This window comes from Cherax quadricarinatus, chromosome 73 (genome assembly GCF_038502225.1).
Source record: "Cherax quadricarinatus isolate ZL_2023a chromosome 73, ASM3850222v1, whole genome shotgun sequence".
Taxonomy (NCBI): Eukaryota; Metazoa; Arthropoda; class Malacostraca; order Decapoda; family Parastacidae; genus Cherax; species Cherax quadricarinatus.
In genome coordinates this window covers 8,808,279-8,827,891 of record NC_091364.1, presented here as the reverse complement: position 1 = coordinate 8,827,891, position 19,613 = coordinate 8,808,279, and the positions used below count along the sequence as shown (strand labels likewise).

General features: G+C 39.6%; 1 protein-coding gene across 2 annotated transcripts in view; it reads right to left on the bottom strand.

Moving 5' to 3' along the window:
- LOC128701105 (Jumonji, AT rich interactive domain 2) overlaps window positions 1–19,613 on the bottom strand; it is a 152,289-nt gene that overhangs the window by 1,398 nt on the left and 131,278 nt on the right. For both annotated transcript variants that reach the window (XM_070100592.1, XM_070100593.1), the window contains one exon: window positions 17,056–17,166. In XM_070100592.1, the coding sequence (XP_069956693.1) occupies window positions 17,056–17,166 (111 nt within the window). The remainder of the gene's footprint in view (window positions 1–17,055; window positions 17,167–19,613) is intronic.

Here is a 19,613-nt window from a genome sequence, read left to right as displayed (position 1 = left end):
TTCGAGCACTTTTTTTGGCGAAACTTTCCCCTGGGTTTCGTACATCCACTTTTCATGTGTATCAGACTCAGTCTGCCTCTGTCTCTCATTGAGTTAGCAATACTCCGCGCACTCATCCATTATTTTTTGTGCTTGTGTAGTGATTGTGACTGTGAAATAAGCCACATGAGGCCAAAGAAAGTTCAGAGTGCCAGTCCTTTGGTACAGGAGAAACCTGAGAGAATTCATGAAAGAATGCCAACAAGTATTCAATAAAAGTATATAATGTTCATTTATCATTAAAATTATTTATTTATATTTCATATTTATATTTATATCCATGGGGAAGTGGAACAGAATTCTTCCTCCGTAAGCTATGCGTGTTGTAAGAGGCGACTAAAATGCCAGGAGCAAGGGGCTAGTAACCCCTTCTCCTGTATATATTACTAAATGTGAAAGGAGAAACTTTTGTTTTTCCTTTTGGGCCACCCCGCCTCGGTGGGATACGGCTGGTGTGTTGAAAGAAAGAAGAAAGATTTATATTTATTTATATTTTCAATGTAGTAGGTTGGTAGACAGCAACAACCCAGGAAGGTACTACCATCCTGCCAAGTGAGTGTAAAACGAAAGCCTGTAATTGTCTTACATGATGGTAGGATTACTGGTGTCTTTTGTCTGTCTCAAATATGCAAGATGACAGGTACATCTTGCTACTTCTACTTACACTTAGGTCACACAACACATACATGTACAAGCATATATATACACACCCCTTTGGGTTTTCTTCTATTTTCTTTCTAGTTTTTGTTCTTGTTTATTTCCTCTTACCTCCATGGGGAAGTGGAACAGAATTCTTCCTCCGTAAGCCATGCGTGTTGTAAGAGGCGACTAAAATGCCGGGAGCAAGGGGCTAGTAACCCCTTCTCCTGTATAAATTACTAAATTTAAAAAGAGAAACTTTTGTTTTTCTTTTTGGGCCACCCTGCCTTGGTGGGATATGGCCGGTTTGTTGAAAAAAAAAAAATTATATTTATTTATATTTTCAATGTAGTAGGTTGGTAGACAGCAACAACCCAGGAAGGTACTACTATCCTGCCAAGTGAGTGTAAAACGAAAGCCTGTAATTGTTTTACATGACGGTAGGATTACTGGTGTACAAGCATAAATATACACACCACTTTGGGTTTTCTTCTATTTTCTTTCTAGTTCTTGTTCTTGTTTATTTCCTCTTACTTCAATGGGGAAATGGAACAGAATTCTTCCTCCGTAAGCCGTGCGTATTGTAAGAGGCGACTAAAATGCTGGGAGCAAGGGGCTAGTAACCCCTTCTCCTGTATATATTACTAAATGTAAAAGGGGAAACTTTCGTTTTTCCTTTTGGGCCACCCCGCCTCGGTGGGATACGGCCGGTGTGTTGAAAGAAAGAAAGATTTATATTTATTTATATTTTCAATGTAGTAGGTTGGTAGACAGCAACAACCCAGGAAGGTACTACTATCCTGCCAAGTGAGTGTAAAACGAAAGCCTGTAATTGTTTTACATGACGGTAGGATTACTGGTGTCTTTTGTCTGTCTCAAATATGCAAGATGACAGGTACGTCTTGCTACTTCTACTTACACTTAGGTCACACTACACATACATGTACAAGCATATATATACACACCCCTCAGGGTTTTCTTCTATTTTCTTTCTAGTTCTTCTTCTTGTTTATTTCCTCTTACCTCCATGGGGAAGTGGAACAGAATTCTTCCTCCATAAGCCATGCATGTCGTAAGAGGCGACTAAAATGCCGGGAGCAAGGGGCTGGTAACCCCTTCTCCTGTATAAATTACTAAATTTAAAAAAGAGAAACTTTTGTTTTTCTTTTTGGGCCACCCTGCCTCGGTGGGATACGGCCGGTTTGTTGAAAGAAGAAGATTTATTTATATTTTCAAAGTAGTAGGTTGGTAGACAGCAACAACCCAGGGAGGTACTACCATCCTGCCAAGTGAGTGTAAAACAAAAGCCTGTAATTGTTTTACATGATGGTAGAATTACTGGTGTCTTTTGTCTGTCTCATAAATATGCAAGATTACAGGTACATCTTGCTACTTCTACTTACACTTAGGTAACACTACACATACATGTACACATTTATTTATACACACTCATCTGATTTTCCTTTGATTTTATCTTAATAGTTCTTGTTCTTATTACTTTTCCTTTTATATCCATGGGGAAGTGGAATAAGAATCTTTCCTCCGTAAGCCATGCTTGTAGCAAAAGTCAACTAAAATGTTGGGAACAATGGGCTAGTAACCCCTTTTCCTGTAATAATTACTAAAAAGAATAAGAAGAAAACTGTCAAAGTGGGATGTCTGAATGTGCATGGATGTTATGAAGATGATAAGAAAGAGAGGATTGTGGATGTTATGAATGAGAAGAAGCTGGATGTCCTGGCTTTAAGTGAAACAAAGCTGAAGGGGGTGGGAGAGTTTCATTTGAGAGGAATAAATGGGATTAGGTCAAGGGTTTCAAACAGAGTTAAAGCTAAAGAAGGAGTAGCAATAATGTTGAAGGATAAGCTATGGCAAGAAAAGAGGGACTATAAATGTATTAATTCAAGGATTATGTGGAGTAAAATAAAGGTTGTATGTGAAAAGTGGGTTATAGTAAGCAGATATGCGCCTGGAGAAGAGAGAAGTGTAGAGGAGAGAGAGATTTTGGGAAATGTTGAGTGAATACATGGGGAGTTTTGAACCAAGTGTGAGAGTACTTGTGGTTGGGGATTTCAATCCTAAAGTGGGTAAAAATGTTGTGGAGGGAGTAGTAGGTAAATTTGGGGGGCCAGGGGTAAATGAAAATGGGGAGCCTTTAATTGAGCTATGTGTAGAAAGAGGTTTGGTAATAAGTAATACATATTTTATGAAAAAGAGGATAAATAAATATACAAGGTATGATATAACACGTAATGAAAGTAGTTTATTAGATTATGTATTGGTGGATAAAAGGTTGATGGGTAGGCTCCAGGATGTACACGTTTATAGACGGGCAACTGATATATCGGATCATTATTTAGTTGTAGCTACAGTTAGAGTAAGAGGTAGATGGGACAAGAGGAAAATGACAACAACAAGTAAGAGGGAGGTGAAAGTGTATAAACTAAGGGAGGAGGAAGTTTGGGTGAGATATAAGCAACTACTGGCAGAAAGGTGGGCTGGTGCAGATGTGAGTAGTGGGGGGGTTGAAGAGGGTTGGAATAGTTTTAAAAATGCAGTATTAGAATGTGGGACAGAAGTTTGTGGTTATAGGAGGGTGGGTGCAGGAGGAAAAAAGAGTGACTGGTGGAATGATGAAGTAAAGCATGTGATAAAAGAGAAGAAGTTAGCTTATGAGAGGTTTTTACAAAGCAGAAGTGTTATACAAAGAGTATAGTACAGTGGACCCCCGGTTAACGATATTTTTTCATTCCAGAAGTATGTTCAGGTGCCAGTACTGACCGAATTTGTTCCCATAAGGAATATTGTGAAGTAGGTTAGTCCATTTCAGACCCCCAAACATACACGTACAAACGCACTTACATAAATACACTTACATAATTGGTCACATTGGGAGGTGATCGTTAAGCAGGGGTCCACTGTATATGGAGAGTAAAAGAAAGGTGAAGAGAGTGGTAAGAGAGTGCAAAAGGAGAGAAGATGATAGATTGGGCGAGGCACTGTCAAGAAATTTTAATGAAAATTGGGCTGAACTGCAAACCTTTATGGATGAAAATCACCCTAACACAGCTATTGCAAGTCGTGCTGGTGACTATTACAATGACAATGTTGTGGCCCATTTTAGGCAAATCTTGAAGGATCGAGAGATACAGAGCTCTATGGACAGATTTGTTGTGCGACAGAGGTCCAGTGACTCTCAAGCTGGTCCTAGTGGCATTAAAAGAAGAAGGGAAGTAACCCCGGAAAAGGACTTGCTACCTCAAGTCCTAATGGAAGGGGATTCCCCTTCTAAACATTAACAGCTTCGAAACTCTCCCCTCCTCCCATCCCATCAATCATCACCAGACATTCATTAAAGGTAAGTGTCATGTATTCTATTGTTAGTAGAGTACTACTAACTGTGCATATCTTCTTCAGTTTGTGTGCATTAAACTTAATATTTCATGTGGTAAAACTTTTTTTTTCATAGTACTTTTGGGTGTCTTGCATGGATTAATTTGATTTCCATTATTTCTTACGGGGAAAATTAATTCGCCTTCCGATAATTTTGGCATAGGATGAGCTCTCAAGAACGGATTAATATCGTATACAGGGGGTCCATTGTATATACATATAAAAAATACACAATATATCCCTCCAAACTGCCAATATCCCAAACCCCTCCTTTAGAGTGCAGGCATTGTACTTCCCATTTCCAGGACTCAAGTCTGGTTATATAAAATAACTGATTTCCCTGAATCCCTTCACTAAATATTACCCTGCTCACATTCCAACAGCTCGTCAGGTCCCAAATACCATTTGTTTCCATTCACTTCTGTCTAACACACTCACGCACACTTGCTGGAAGTCCAAACCCCTCGCCCACAACGCTTCCTTTACCCCCTCCCTCCAGCCTTTTCAAGGACGACCACTACCCTGCCTTCCTTCTCCTACAGATTTATACGCTCTCTAAGTCATTCTACTTTGATCCATTCTCTCTAAATGACCAAACCACCTCAACAAACTCTCTTCTCTTCACCCCTCTGACTAATACTTTTATTAACTCCACACCTTCTCCTAATTTCCACACTGAATTTCCTGCATAATATTTACACCACACATTGTCCTTAGAGAGGACATCTCCACTGCCTCCAACCGCCTCCTCGCTGCAGCATTTACAACCCAAGCATCACACCCATATAAGAATGTTGGTACTACTATACTTTCATACATTCCCTTCTTTGCCTCTGCATATACCTCAATGCACCACTCACCTTTTTTCCCTCATCAATTATATGATTAACCTCATCCTTCATAAACCCATCCGCTGACACGTCAACTTCCAAATATCTGAAAACATTCACTTCTTCAATACTCCCCCTCCCCAATTTGATATCCAATTTTTCTTTATCTAAATCATTTGATACCCTCATCACCTTACTCTTTTCTATGTTCACTTTCAACTTTCTACCTTTACACACACTCCCAAATTCGTCCACTAACCTTTGCAATTTTTCTTTAGAATCTCCCATAAGCACAGTATCATCAGCAAAAAGTAACTGTGTCAGCTCCCCTTTTTGTATTTAATTCCCCATAATTTAATCCCACCCCTCTCCCGAACACCCTAGCATTTACTTCTTTTACAACCCCATCTATAAATATATTAAACAACCATGGTGACATGACATCCCTGTCTAAGACCTACTTTTAACGGGAAGTAGTCTCCCTCTCTTCTACACAAACTAACCTGAGCCTCACTATCCTCATAAAAACTTTTTACAGCATTTAGTTACTTACCACCTAATCCATATACTTGCAACATCTGCCACACTGCTCCCCTATCCACTCTATCATATGCCTTTTCTAAATCCATAAATGCAATAAAAACTTCCCTACCTTTATCTAGATACTGCTCACATATATGCTTCAATGTAAACACTTGATCTACACATCCCCTACCCACTCTAAAACCTCCTTGCTCATCCACAATTCTATATTCTGTCTTACCTCTAATTCTTTCAATTATAACCCTACCGTACACTTTTCCTGGTATACTCAGTAAACTTATTCCTCTATAATTTTTACAATCTCTTTTGTCTCCCTTCCCTTTACATAAAAGGACTATACATGTTCTCTGCCAATCCCTAGGTACCTTCCTGTCTTTCATACATTTATTAAACAAAAATACCAACCACTCCAACACTATGTCCCCACCTGCTTTTAACATTTCTGTCATGATCCCGTCAGTTCCAGCTGCTTTACCGCCTTTCATTTTACGTAATGCCTCATGCACCTTCCCCCCCAGTCACATCCTGCTCTTCTTCATTCCTAAAAGATGGTATACCTCCCTGGCCAGTACATGAAATTACCGCCTCCCTTTCTTCATCGACATTTAAAAGTTCCTCAAAATATTCTCGCCATCTACCCAATACCTCCATCTCCCCATCTACTAGCTTCCCTACTCTGTTTTTAACTGACAAATCCATTTGTTCCCTAGGCTTTCTTAACTTGTTTAACTCACTCCAAAAATTTTTCTTATTTTATTAAAATTTCTTGACAGTGCCTCTCCCACTCTATCATCTGGTCTCCTTTTGCACTCTCTCACTACTCTCTTCACCTTTCTTTTACTCTCCAAATACTCTCCTCTTTTACAACACTTCTGCTTTGTAAATACCTCTCATAAGCTACCATTTTCTCTTTTATCACACCCTTTACTTCATCATTCCACCAATCACTCCTCTTTCCTCCTGCACCCACCCTCCTATAACCACAAACTTCTGCCCCACATTCTAATACTGCATTTTTAAAACTATTCCAGCCCTCTTCAACCCCCCCCCCCCTACTCATATCTGCACCAGCCCACCTTTCTGCCAATAGTTGCTTATACAGTGGTCCCTCAATAATCGTCCATAATCCGTTCCTGGAAGTGGGACTATTATCGAAATGGACGATTTTCGAATCAATTTTCCCCATAAGAAATAATGTAAATCCAATTAATTCGTTCCAGACACCCAACAAAATTTTTTTTTTTACCTAAGAAGTATCAAAAAGAATGAACAAAAACAGTTTTTTTTTTGTTGACCTCCAAGAGATAGATTTACATGCACAAAAGGGTAATGAAAATACACGAGAAGTTCAACATGACAGAGAGAGTTACCTTTAAAATTTTTGAAGATTAACAGCTGAGAACAAATTGTTGATGAATGGAAGAGAGGGAGGAATTGTTAAATGAGAGATAGGGAAGAGATAGGTTATTTGGAAAGTTCGGGAATAAAATGAAAGGGGGTAAGGCCCCCTCCTTAAGGACTCTATAAAGGGCACTAATAAAATGTATAAATGAACATTAGGTGAATAGGGGTAGTTGATGAGTGGAACGGTAAGGCTGCCTAGTAAAAGGGTGATCGAAGCTAAAACAAAGCAGTTGAGGTGAAGTTTCAAAAAGTTTAGGTTGGATAAATACAGGGTCTTGGCAAGAGGCGTGGAGTTAAAAGATAAAGAATCACACACAAAGTGGGAGTTGTCACAGCTGCTCTTTGCTGATGACACTGTGCTCTTGGGAGATTCTGAAGAGAAGTTGCAGAGATTGGTGGATGAATTTGGTAGGGTGTGCAAAAGAAGAAAATTAAAGGTGAATACAGGAAAGAGTAAGGTTATGAGGATAACAAAAAGATTAGGTGATGAAAGATTGAATATCAGATTGGAGGGAGAGAGTATGGAGGAGGTGAACGTATTCAGATATTTGGGAGTGGACGTGTCAGCGGATGGGTCTATGAAAGATGAGGTGAATCATAGAATTGATGAGGGAAAAAGAGTGAGTGGTGCACTTAGGAGTCTGTGGAGACAAAGAACTTTGTCCTTGGAGGCAAAGAGGGGAATGTATGAGAGTATAGTTTTACCAACGCTCTTATATGGGTGTGAAGCGTGGGTGATGAATGTTGCAGCGAGGAGAAGGCTGGAGGCAGTGGAGATGTCATGTCTGAGGGCAATGTGTGGTGTGAATATAATGCAGAGAATTCGTAGTTTGGAAGTTAGGAGGAGGTGCGGGATTACCAAAACTGTTGTCCAGAGGGCTGAGGAAGGGTTGTTGAGGTGGTTCGGACATGTAGAGAGAATGGAGCAAAACAGAATGACTTCAAGAGTGTATCAGTCTGTAGTGGAAGGAAGGCGGGGTAGGGGTCGGCCTAGGAAGGGTTGGAGGGAGGGGGTAAAGGAGGTTTTGTGTGCGAGGGGCTTGGACTTCCAGCAGGCATGCGTGAGCGTGTTTGATAGGAGTGAATGGAGACAAATGGTTTTTAATACTTGACGTGCTGTTGGAGTGTGAGCAAAGTAACATTTATGAAGGGATTCAGGGAAACCGGCAGGCCGGACTTGAGTCCTGGAGATGGGAAGTACAGTGCCTGCACTCTGAAGGAGGGGTGTTAATGTTGCAGTTTAAAAACTGTAGTGTAAAGCACCCTTCTGGCAAGACAGTGATGGAGTGAATGATGGTGAAAGTTTTTCTTTTTCGGGCCACCCTGCCTTGGTGGGAATCGAGAGTGAGAGGGGTTGGATTTGAGTCGGACTTGCACCTGAGCTTATTGCTTGGGTAGCATTTGTTCTATTAGTGGGTTGGATTTGTGAAGGACTGGCCTAATATGGGCCAACAGGCTTATTGCAGTGTTCCTCCTTTCCAATGTTCTAAAAGCTATGGCTTGGGTAGTTTCAAATTTAGGTTGGATAAATACACAAGTGAAAGGGGTTGGATTTGAGTCGGACTTGCACCTGAGTTTATTGCTTGGGTAGCATTTGTTCTGTTAGTGGGTTGGATTTGTGAAGGACCGGCCTAGTATGGGCCAGCAGGCCTGTTGCAGTGTTCCTACTTTCTTAAGTTCTTATTTAACATCACACTTGATAAATTAGGCACATGTGCAACTCTTGGGTATCAATAAAGTACCCAAGAGTTGCACATGTGCCTAATTTATCAACATGTCGGTTGAGAGTAAGACACAAGTGCAACATCTGGGTATCTTTATTGTAGACGTTTCGCCATCCAGTGGCTTTATCAATACAAATTCCAGGACATAACTTGAAGACAGTAGAACTATGTACAGAAGATGAGGTAATCAGTCCCTCAACCTAGGAGTAGGTGCGAACAGCACCATAGTCAACTATGGTGCTGTTCGCACCTACTCCTAGGTTGAGGGACTGATTACCTCATCTTCAGTACATAGTTCTACTGTCTTCAAGTTATGTCCTGGAATTTGTATTGATAAAGCCACTGGATGGCGAAACGTCTACAATAAAGATACCCAGATGTTGCACTTGTGTCTTACTCTCATCTTGTCGGTATTATATACCATTCGTACACAACATGTCGGTTCTCTGAACCATTCATCTACAAACATCACACTTACCAGTAGGGTGATCGAGGCTAGGACCTTGGGTAGCTTTAAGAAGAGATTGGACAAATATACGAGTTGGAGGAGCTGTGTTTGATTTGTGTCATTGGGTACGGGAGTAAATTCTTGGGTAGCTTTGGGTGGAGGTCATTTTGATAAGGACCTGCCTTGTATGGGCCAGTAGACCTGCAGTGTTCTTCCATTGTTATGTTCTTACTGGCTATTTGTTTGTGTGAGGGAGGGATGGCCAGTTTATTGTTGGAGAATATGACACTAATATCAACTCTATGGCTTATTTATCCATCACAATTCAACTAATATGACGTAATAAACAATATTAATAACATAGAAACATGGAATATACTCTAGAATGAATAAAGTAAGTCATTACGTATGTCACGAGAGGTGTTGTATTGTGTTGTTGTTGGGTATATAAGGGCCACTGAGTGTAAGCCGTCCATAATGGTGGTGAAGCAGCAGCTGAGTCGGCGGTGGTTTTTGTAGCCCTATATAACTCCAACAACATTGGAGGAATTGGTAGAATCACTGAATCACTAAAGAAGGAACCCACTACCACCATCACTATGACCTTCTACCACTATTACAACTGTTACCACCATCACTGCTACCTTCTACCACCATCACTACTACCTTCTACCACCATCACTACCACCAAAGAAAGCTTCTAGTGCCAGCCCTTTGGTAAAGAATGTGAGAAACACATAATTTATGAAAAAGTTTGTAGAAAAATACGAAGATGGTGGTGGTAGAGTGGAAGCAGTAGTGAGTGGTTGATGAACATAAGAAAGGAGGATCACTGCAGCAGGCCTGTTGGCCCATGCTCGGCAGGTCCTTTACAATTCATCCCACTAACGAAACATTTTCCCAACCCAGTCCTCAATGCTACCCAAGAAATAAGCTCTGATAACTCTATCCACGCATTTGGGACTTGCAAATGAGCGGACAGAGTTATCAGAGCTTATTTCTTGGATAGCATTGAGGACTGGGTTGGGAAAATGTTTCGTTAGTAGGATGAATTGTAAAGGACCTGCCGAGCATGGGCCAACAGGCCTGCTGCAGTGATCCTCCTTTCTTATGTTCTTATGTTCATCAACCACTATCACAACTGCTTCCACTCTACCACCACCATCTTTGTATTTTTCTACAAACTTTTTCATAAATTATGTGTTTTTCACATTCTTTACCAAAGGGCTGGCACTAGAAGCTTTATTTGGAGCCATGGTAGCTTATTTAGCACTTGTAAGCACTAAAATCAGTGGAATATCATGAAATATTTCGTAGGAGCATGTGAGGGGACCGTCACTCACTGGTAAACAATGGCACACTGGCTGGGAAGGAAAGGCCGAGGCGGCTCAGAGCGTGAGTATGCGTCCGGGACGAAGGACTATTAGGACTATTAGCGAGTTACCAGACCATTTGCGAGCCAATATTTTGACGAAAAAACAGGACTATTTCCGAAATGGACAACTTTCAGGCCGGACGATTATTGAGGGACCACTGTATTTCACCCAAACTTCCTCCTCCCTTAGTTTATACACTTTCACCTCCCTCTTACTTGTTGCTGCCATTTTCCTCTTATCCCATCTAAGTCTTACTCTAACTATAGCTACAACTAGATAATGATCTGATATATCAGTTGCCCATCTATAAACGTGTACATCCTGGAGCCTACCCATCAACCTTTTATCCACCAATACATAATCTAACAAACTACTTTCATTACGTGCTATAAGAACATAAGAATGTAGGAACACTGCAGAAGGCCTACTGGCCCATACGAGGCAGGTCCTTATCAAAACGACATCTACCTAAAGCTACTCAAGAAACAACTCCCGCACCCCCCAACACCAATCAAACCCAGCCCCTCCCACTCATATATTTGTCCAGTCTCTTCTTAAAGCTACCCAAGGTCCTAGCCTCTATCACCCCACTGGGAAGACTGTTCCACGCATCTACAACTCTGTTAGAAAACCAGTACTTACCTATGTCCTTTCTAAATCTAAATTTATCCAACTTAAATCCATTATTCCTGGTTCTTACCTGGTTCGACACCCTCAGTACTTTATTAATGTCTCCCTTGTTTAAGCCCGTCATCCACTTATACACTTCAATGATATCTCCCCTCATTCTACGCCTCTCCAGAGAGTGGAGATTTAAGGCTTTAAGTCTATCTTCATACGGGAGGTTCCTTACACAGTAAATCATTTTAGTCATTCTTCTCTGTATGTTCTCTAATGAGTCTATGTCCATCCTGTAGTAAGGGGACCAAAACTGAGCAGCATAATCTAAATGAGGCCTCACTAGTGATGTATAGAGCTGTAAAATAACTTTTGGACTTCTGTTACTTATACTTCTTGAGATAAATCCAAGTAATCTGTTGGCCTTGTTGCGCACACTGAGGCACTGCTGTCTTGGCTTTAGATTTCTGCTTACCATGACTCCCAAGTCTTTTTCACATTCTGTATGACCAAGCTCTACTTCACCTAGATTATAGCTTCGAGGGTTATTTTCATTACCAAGGGCAAGTACCTTACACTTATCCACATTAAACTTCATCTGCCATTTCTCAGACCAAGACATTAGTTTGTTCAAATCGTCCTGGAGTTTATTGATATCCTCCTCAGAGTGAATTATACGGCCTATCTTTGTATCATCAGCAAACTTACTCATGTCACTAGTAATCCCTTCATCAAGGTCATTAATGTAAATTATGAACAAGAGAGGGCCTAAAACTGATCCTTGTGGAACGCCACTAGTGACTAATCCCCATTCAGATTTCACTCCATTAATGGTAACTCTCTGCTTTCTATTGGTAAGCCATGCCTCAATCCATGCTAGAACTTTACCTCCTATACCATGAGCTGCCACTTTTAAGAGTCTCTTGTGAGGTACTCTGTCGAAGGCTTTACTAAAATCCAAATAAACAATATCATATTCCTTATCACTGTCAACTGCCTCAAATGTTCTATTGAAGAACGTCAGTAAGTTTGTCAGGCAGGAACGACCTCTCGTGAATCCATGCTGAGATTCATTTATCAAGTTATGCTCTTCAAGGTGACTTCTGATAATGTCAGCTATAATTGATTCTAATAACTTGCCAACTATAGATGTCAGGCTTATTGGACGGTAATTTGAAGGAGTGGACTTATCCCCTGATTTGAATATAGGAACCACATTAGCCATCTTCCACATCTCTGGCACAACACTGGTAAGGATGGACGCATTGAATACACTCGTTAATGGCTGACTAAGCTCCATCTTGCATTCCTTAAGTACCCTTGAAAACAACTCATCGGGTCCCGGGGACTTATTTTGTTTCAGTTTGTCTATCTGTTTAATAACCATGTCCCTCGTGACAGTAATACAGTGGACCCCCGCATAGCGAACGCCTTGCATAGCGAACAATCCGCATAGCGAACGCTTTGTTCGCTAAAATTTTGCCCCGCATAGTGGACAAAAACCCGCTCAGCGACCTTCGTCCGAGACGCGTCTAATGTGCGCCCTCAGCCAGCCTCACATGTACCGCCCGTCCCATTGTTTACCAGCCAGCCTCCGCGGTAACATTCAAGCATACACTCGGAATATTTCGTATTATTACAGTGTTTTCGGTGCTGTTTGTGGAAAATAAGTGACCATGGGCCCCAAGAAAGCTTCTAGTGCCAACCCTACACCTCAAAGGGTAAGAATACCCATTGAAATGAAGAAAGAGATCATTGATAAGTATGAAAGTGGAGTACGTATCACCGACCTGGTCAGGTTGTACAAGAAACCAAAATCAACCATCGCTTCTATTGTGGGCAAGAAAACGGCAATCAAGGAAGCTGTTGTTGCCAAAGGTTTAACTGTGTTTTCGAAACAAAGATCGCAAGTGATGGAAGATGTTGAGAGACTCTTATTGGTGTGGATAAATGAAAAACAGCTAGCAGGAGATAGCGTCTCTCAAGCGATCATATGTGAAAAGGCTAGGAAGTTGCATGACGATTTAATTAAAAAAATGCCTGCAACTAGTGATGATGTGAGTGAATTTAAGGCCAGCAAAGGTTGGTTTGAGAGATTTAAGAAGCGTAGTGGCATCCATAGTGTGATACGGCATGGTGAGGCTGCCAGTTCGGACCACAAAGCGGCTGAAAAATATGTGCATGAATTCAAGGAGTACATAGAAACTGAAGGACTGGAACCTGAACAAGTGTTTAATTGTGATGAAACAGGCCTGTTCTGGAAGAAAATGCCAAGCAGGACCTACATTACTCAGGAGGAAAAGGCACTCCCAGGACATAAGCCTATGAAAGACAGGCTTACTTTGTTGATGTGTGCCAATGCTAGTGGTGATTGCAAAGTTAAGCCTTTATTAGTGTATCACTCTGAAACTCCCAGAGCGTTCAGGCAAAAGAATGTCCTCAAGGATAATTTGTGTGTGCTGTGGAGGGCAAACAGTAAGGCATGGGTCACTAGGGAATTTTTCTATAACTGGTTACACCATGCATTTGCCCCCAATGTGAAAGATTACCTAACTGAAAAGAAATTAGACCTTAAGTGCCTCCTGGTGTTAGACAATGCCCCTGGTCATCCTACAGACGTGGCAGAGCGACTTTATGGGGACATGAGCTTCATTAAGGTGAAGTTTTTGCCTCCTAATACCACTCCTCTCCTGCAGCCCATGGACCAGCAGGTCATTTCCAACTTCAAGAAACTGTACACAAAAGCTCTGTTTCAAAAGTGCTTTGAAGTGACCACAGACACTGGATTGACTCTAAAAGAGTTTTGGAAGGATCACTTTAATATCCTCAGTTGTGTAAACCTTATAGGTAAGGCTTGGGAGGGAGTGACTAAGAGAACCTTGAACTCTGCTTGGAAGAAACTGTGGCCAGAATGTGTAGACAAAAGGGATTTTGAAGGGTTTGAGGCTAACCCTGAGAGGAGTAGTATACCAGTTGAGGAATCAATTGTGGAATTGGGGAAGTCCTTGGGGTTGGAGGTTAGTGGGGAGGATGTGGAAGAGTTGGTGGAGGAGGACAATGAAGAACTAACCACTGATGAGCTGATAGATCAACTTCAAGAGCAAGAGGCCAGACCTGGGGAAACTGGTTCAAAGGAGGGGAGAGAGAAATTGAAGGAATTGCCTACTTCAAAGATTAAGGAAATGTGTGCAAAATGGCTTGAAGTGCAAACCTTTTTTGATGAAAATCACCCTCACACAGCTATTGCAAGCCGTGCTGGTGACTGTTACAATGACACTGTTGTGAACCACTTTAGACAAATCATAAAGGAACGAGAAGTACAGGCCACTATGGACAGATATGTTGTGTGAAAGAAGTCCAGTGACTCTGAAGCTGGTCCTAGTGGCATTAAAAGAAGAAGGGAAGTAACCCCAGAAAAGGACTTGCTACCTCAAGTCCTAATGGAAGGGGATTCCCCTTCTAAACACTAACACTCTCTCTCCCCTCCTCCCATCCCATCAATCATCACCAGATCTTCAATAAAAGTAAGTGTCATGTAATTGTGCATGCCTTTTTCAGTTTGTGTGTACTAAAATTAACATTTTTTTGTGGTAAAAAAAATTTTTTTTCATACTTTTGGGTGTCTTGCACGGATTAATTTTATTTCCATTATTTCTTATGGGGAAAATTAATTCGCATAGCGAACATTTCGCATAACGACCAGCCCTCTTGCACGGATTAAGTTCGCTATGCGGGGGTCCACTGTATTAGTTAACTTGAATTCATCAGGAACTAAATAATTATTAATTACTGGAATCTCATTTACATCTTCCTGTGTAAAAACTGACAAAAAATAGTCATTAAATAAGGAACACATTTCCAGTTCATTATCCATCAGCTGTCCATTCCCAGATTTCAGAGGTCCTACTTTTTCCTTCACCTTCGTCCTATACACTTGAAAGAACCCCTTTGGATTAGTCATACCTTGTATATTTATTTATCCTCTTTTTCATGAAATATGTATTACTTATTACCAAACCTCTTTCTACACATAGCTCAATTAAAGGCTAACCATTTTCATTTACCCCTGGCACCCCAAATTTACCTACTACTCCCTCCACAACATTTTAGCCCACTTTAGCATTAAAATCCCCAACCACAAGTACTCTCAAACTTGGTTCAAAACTCCCCATGCATTTACTTAACATTACCCAAAATCTCTCTCTCTCCTCTATACTTCTCTCTTCCTCAGGTGTATATACGCTTACTATAACCCACTTTTCACATCCATCCTTTATTTTACTCCACATAATCCTTGAATACATTTATAGTCCCTCTTTTCCTGCCACAGCTTATCCTTCAACATTATTGTTACTCCTTCTTTAGCTCTAACTCTAATAGAAACCCCTGACCTAATCCCATTTATTCCTCTCCACTGAAACACCCACCCCCTTCAGCTTTGTTTCACCTAAAGCCAGATATTTGGGAATTGATGTGTCAGCGGATGGATTTATGAAGGATGAGGTTAATCATAGAATTGATGAAGGAAAAAAGGCGAGTGGTGCATTGAGGTATATGTGGAGACAAAAAATGTTATCTATGGAGGCAAAGAAGCGAATGTATGAAAGTATAGTGGAACCAATACTCTTATATGGGTGTGCTGCAGCGAGGAGGCGGTTGGAGGCAGTGGAGATGTCCTGTCTAAGGGCAATGTGTGGTGTGAATATTATGCAGAAAATTCGGAGTGAGGAAATTAGGAGGTGTGGAGTTAATAAAAGTATTAGTCAGAGGGCTGAAGAGGGGTTACTGAGGTGGTTTGGTCCTTTAGAGATAATGGATCAAAGTAGAATGATTTGGAGAATGTATAAATCTGTAGTGAAAGGATGGAGGGGTATGGGTCATCCTCGAAAAGGTTGGAGGGAGGGGGTAAAGGATGTTTTGTGGGTGAAGGGCTTGGACTTCCAGCAAGCATGTGCGAACGTGTTAGATTGGAGTTAATGGAGACGAATGGTTTTTGGGACTTGATGAGCTGATGGAGTGTGAGCAGGGTAATATTTAGTGAAGGGATTCAGGGAAACTGGTTATTCAAGATTTAGCCAGACTTGACTCCTGGAAATGGGAAGTACAAAGCCTGCACTTTAAAGGAGGAGTCTGGGATATTGACAGTTTGGAGGGACTTCTAAACTGTCGTATCTGAGTGCCTCTGCAAAGACAGTGATTGTGTGTGAGCGAGGTGAAAGTGTTGAATGATGGTGAAAGTATTTTCTTTTATGGGCCACCCTGCCTCGGTGGGAGACGGCCGACTTGTTAAAAAAAGAAAAGCATTTTGAATATACCAGGTAAAGTGTGTGATAGTTATTAGTGAAAGAATTATGGCCAAGACAGAGAGTAGGATTACAGAGAAACAAAGAGGCTTTAGGAAGGGTAGAGGATGTGCAGACCAAGTGTTACACTGAAGTACCTAAGTGAACAATATATGGATAAAGGTCAGGAACTTTTCATTGCACTTATGGATTTAGAAAAATCATACAGTCTGTCTGGAAAGTTACGACACTAGCTGTAGGACAAAATTTTATAATTTTTTTTCTTAGAAAAAATACTATTAATGCTCAATAACTGAACACTATGGTATTAAATTATAGGGAAATGATTTCTACTAAATGATGTGAAATACTTTTTTTTTCAATTGCTGTAAAAATGTGAAATGGCTTATCATAATGAAGCTGAGAGACCTGGTCCAAAACCAGTGACCCCTGGTACCATCTACAAGAGATATTGTACATAACAATGAGAACTAAACTTAAGAAATCGTAATGACACGATTGCAAATAAACCATACCCCCGGCCGGGATTGAACCCGCGGTCATAGAGTCTCAAAACTCCAGCCCGTCGCGCTAGCCTTGGATGAATCTTATTGTGGCTAGCTGGTCTAGTGGCTAGCGCGACGGGCTGGAGTTTTGAGACTCTATGACCGCGGGTTCAATCCCGGCCGGGGGTATGGTTTAATGAGAACTAATGGTACTGAATGATATTAAACAAAAATAGTGACTTGATAGACTTACCAAACTATATGTGTACATAAGCTTGCAGAATTCCAAGTGGCTTGGGTTCTTGCTCAGAAAGACAAGAGCATGATCAAGACAATATACAGCTTCTTCTTGGGAGTTAGTCACCTGGAATTATAAGTAAACATTACAGTATATAAATATAAAGTACATATTAAAGTAAATAAAATACCCATCCAACCAGCAGCCTACACACTGTTATTTAGAATTATCAATGGCCACAGTCAACAGAGATAATGTGATCACCCTATGGCTGGCCATTCTAAGACAAACACAATCACTAACCTACTCCTTCTCTCCCTTCTTTTTTCTTTACTCATCCTCCCTTCTGTTTTCTTGGTTTCTTCTTTTATTACCTTTCTGCTCCTCCCAATGCTTAAGTACAATTCTCAGAGATCAAATAGAAAGTAACTTCTCAACTGTTTAACCCTTAAATGGTCCAAACGTATATATACGTTTTTTCAACATCTGAAAGTATGTAAAAAAATGTAGATCTTTTTTTTTTTGTTTTACATGTGAAAACGTGTAAAAAAACTTTTATCTACATTTTTTTTGTTATATTTGAAAATATGTAAAAGAAAGTAGATCTACTTTTGTAGCACTACGAATTTGAACGTCGATCTGTTTGGACCGTTTAAGGGTTAAGTATGAGGTCCTGTGGTAAGTACATGACGTTACTTTCTCCTTCCACCAGCCATGTACTGTAGTTATAAGTACAGACCCTTACCTGTTTCCTAAAAAGAACACAAGTTTCTCTACACAGCTGATTGGTCAGGCTGTGCTGCCTACACTGAGTTCCATGCTACTAGCAACAACAGCCTGACTGATCACGTCATTAACCAGGAGGCATGGTCCAGGAATGAAGCATAGGTGTGATGACACTCAGAACCATTAACGTGCTAAGATAGACGTCAAATCTGACATGCTAGTCTGTACATCTGTTGGTATTATTATATTTAGTGTACATTTGCTTTCAATAGTCTGGAATATTGTTGTTTACTAACATCCCCTTTATGAAAGGCAAATTTCTAAATCTGGAGAATGTACAGAGAATGCTCACTGCTTAAATAAATTCAATCAAGCACTTTCGAAAATAGGTGAGAAACATCATAATTTGCATCTGGAAAATTCTGTATGGATCAGTCCAAAATCTGCACACTGAAATCACTCTTTATTAAAGCAAAAGGCTTGGCAAACAGTGCAAAATACCCCCAGTGAAAAGCAGGGATGTAATGAGAACACTAAGAGAAACTCAGTAAGTGTAAAGGGGACTAAGACATTTCAACACCCTTCTTCATACATAAAGGGAATTACCAACAGATCCTTAGTTGTCTTCAAGAGGAAACCTGATTATTTCCTATAGTTAGTTCCTAATCAGTCTAAGTAATCTTTATGTAATAAGGTACTGTAATTTAAAATTCTTTATATATTATTTTTGTGTGCAAATTGGTCACAAATTTTCACACAAAAATAATATATAAAGAATTTTAAATTAATATTTACAATTGTATGTCTTATTCAGAAAAAATATGTGCATATCAAAGATTATTTCAAAATAATAATTTCAAAATAATAATTTTTTATACAGAAAATCTGCCAGAAATTTTTAGATACCTAAATTGAAACTGAAGCTTTTTTTTTTTTTTTTGCTATTGTACAAGAAATTTACATTTCAAATTAAAACTAAATATAAAGAATTACATTTTTTTTTTGCTATTGCACAAGAAATTTACATTTCAAATTAAAACTAAATATAAAGAATTATATTTAGTTTTAATTTGAAATGTAAATTTCTTGTAATGTGTGCAGGCACACATTAAAATCGCTAAGTCTCTCTCTACTCATGACGCCAATACTAGGTAATAATAATCACTCTTGGGCACACTAAATGTCTTATTTTACATCAATATAGGCATTTTCATTAATCCATCTATGATATTTTCCTCAAAATTATATATAAAACCCATTACATAGCATATAAACATGATACATACACTCAGAATAAAAATTGATGTAAATATGAGATTTGTTTACAAAGCAGCTGTGTAGGTAGTGTCAGAAGAATTACGTTTTCTCTAGTCAAACACTGGGGGGTAACTGTAGAAAAATATTGTTTTCGTATGCCTTTACTCTATGTATAGCAATTCACGATCCTTGTGGGTTTAGTGCTTTTTATAATAATAATAATAATAATAATAATAATAATAATAATAATTATTATTATTATTATTAATATTATTAATAATATTATTATTATTATTATTTTTATTATTAATAATAATAATAATAATATTATTATTATTATTATTATTATTATTATTATCTTCATTCACTCTAAAAATGGTGTGTTGCTGTTTGTTTATTCTGAACTAACTTGTACAACTTGTACACAATGTAAGAGTATTTGTATTGTGAGGTAATTATTATTAAAATAAAAAAATATTGACGTAAATGTTTTACAAACTCTTACAAATGGACGTGAATGAACTAAAAGTAGACATATATTAACACGCATTTCGCCTGACCAAGTGATCGTCCACTACCTGTTCAGTTTG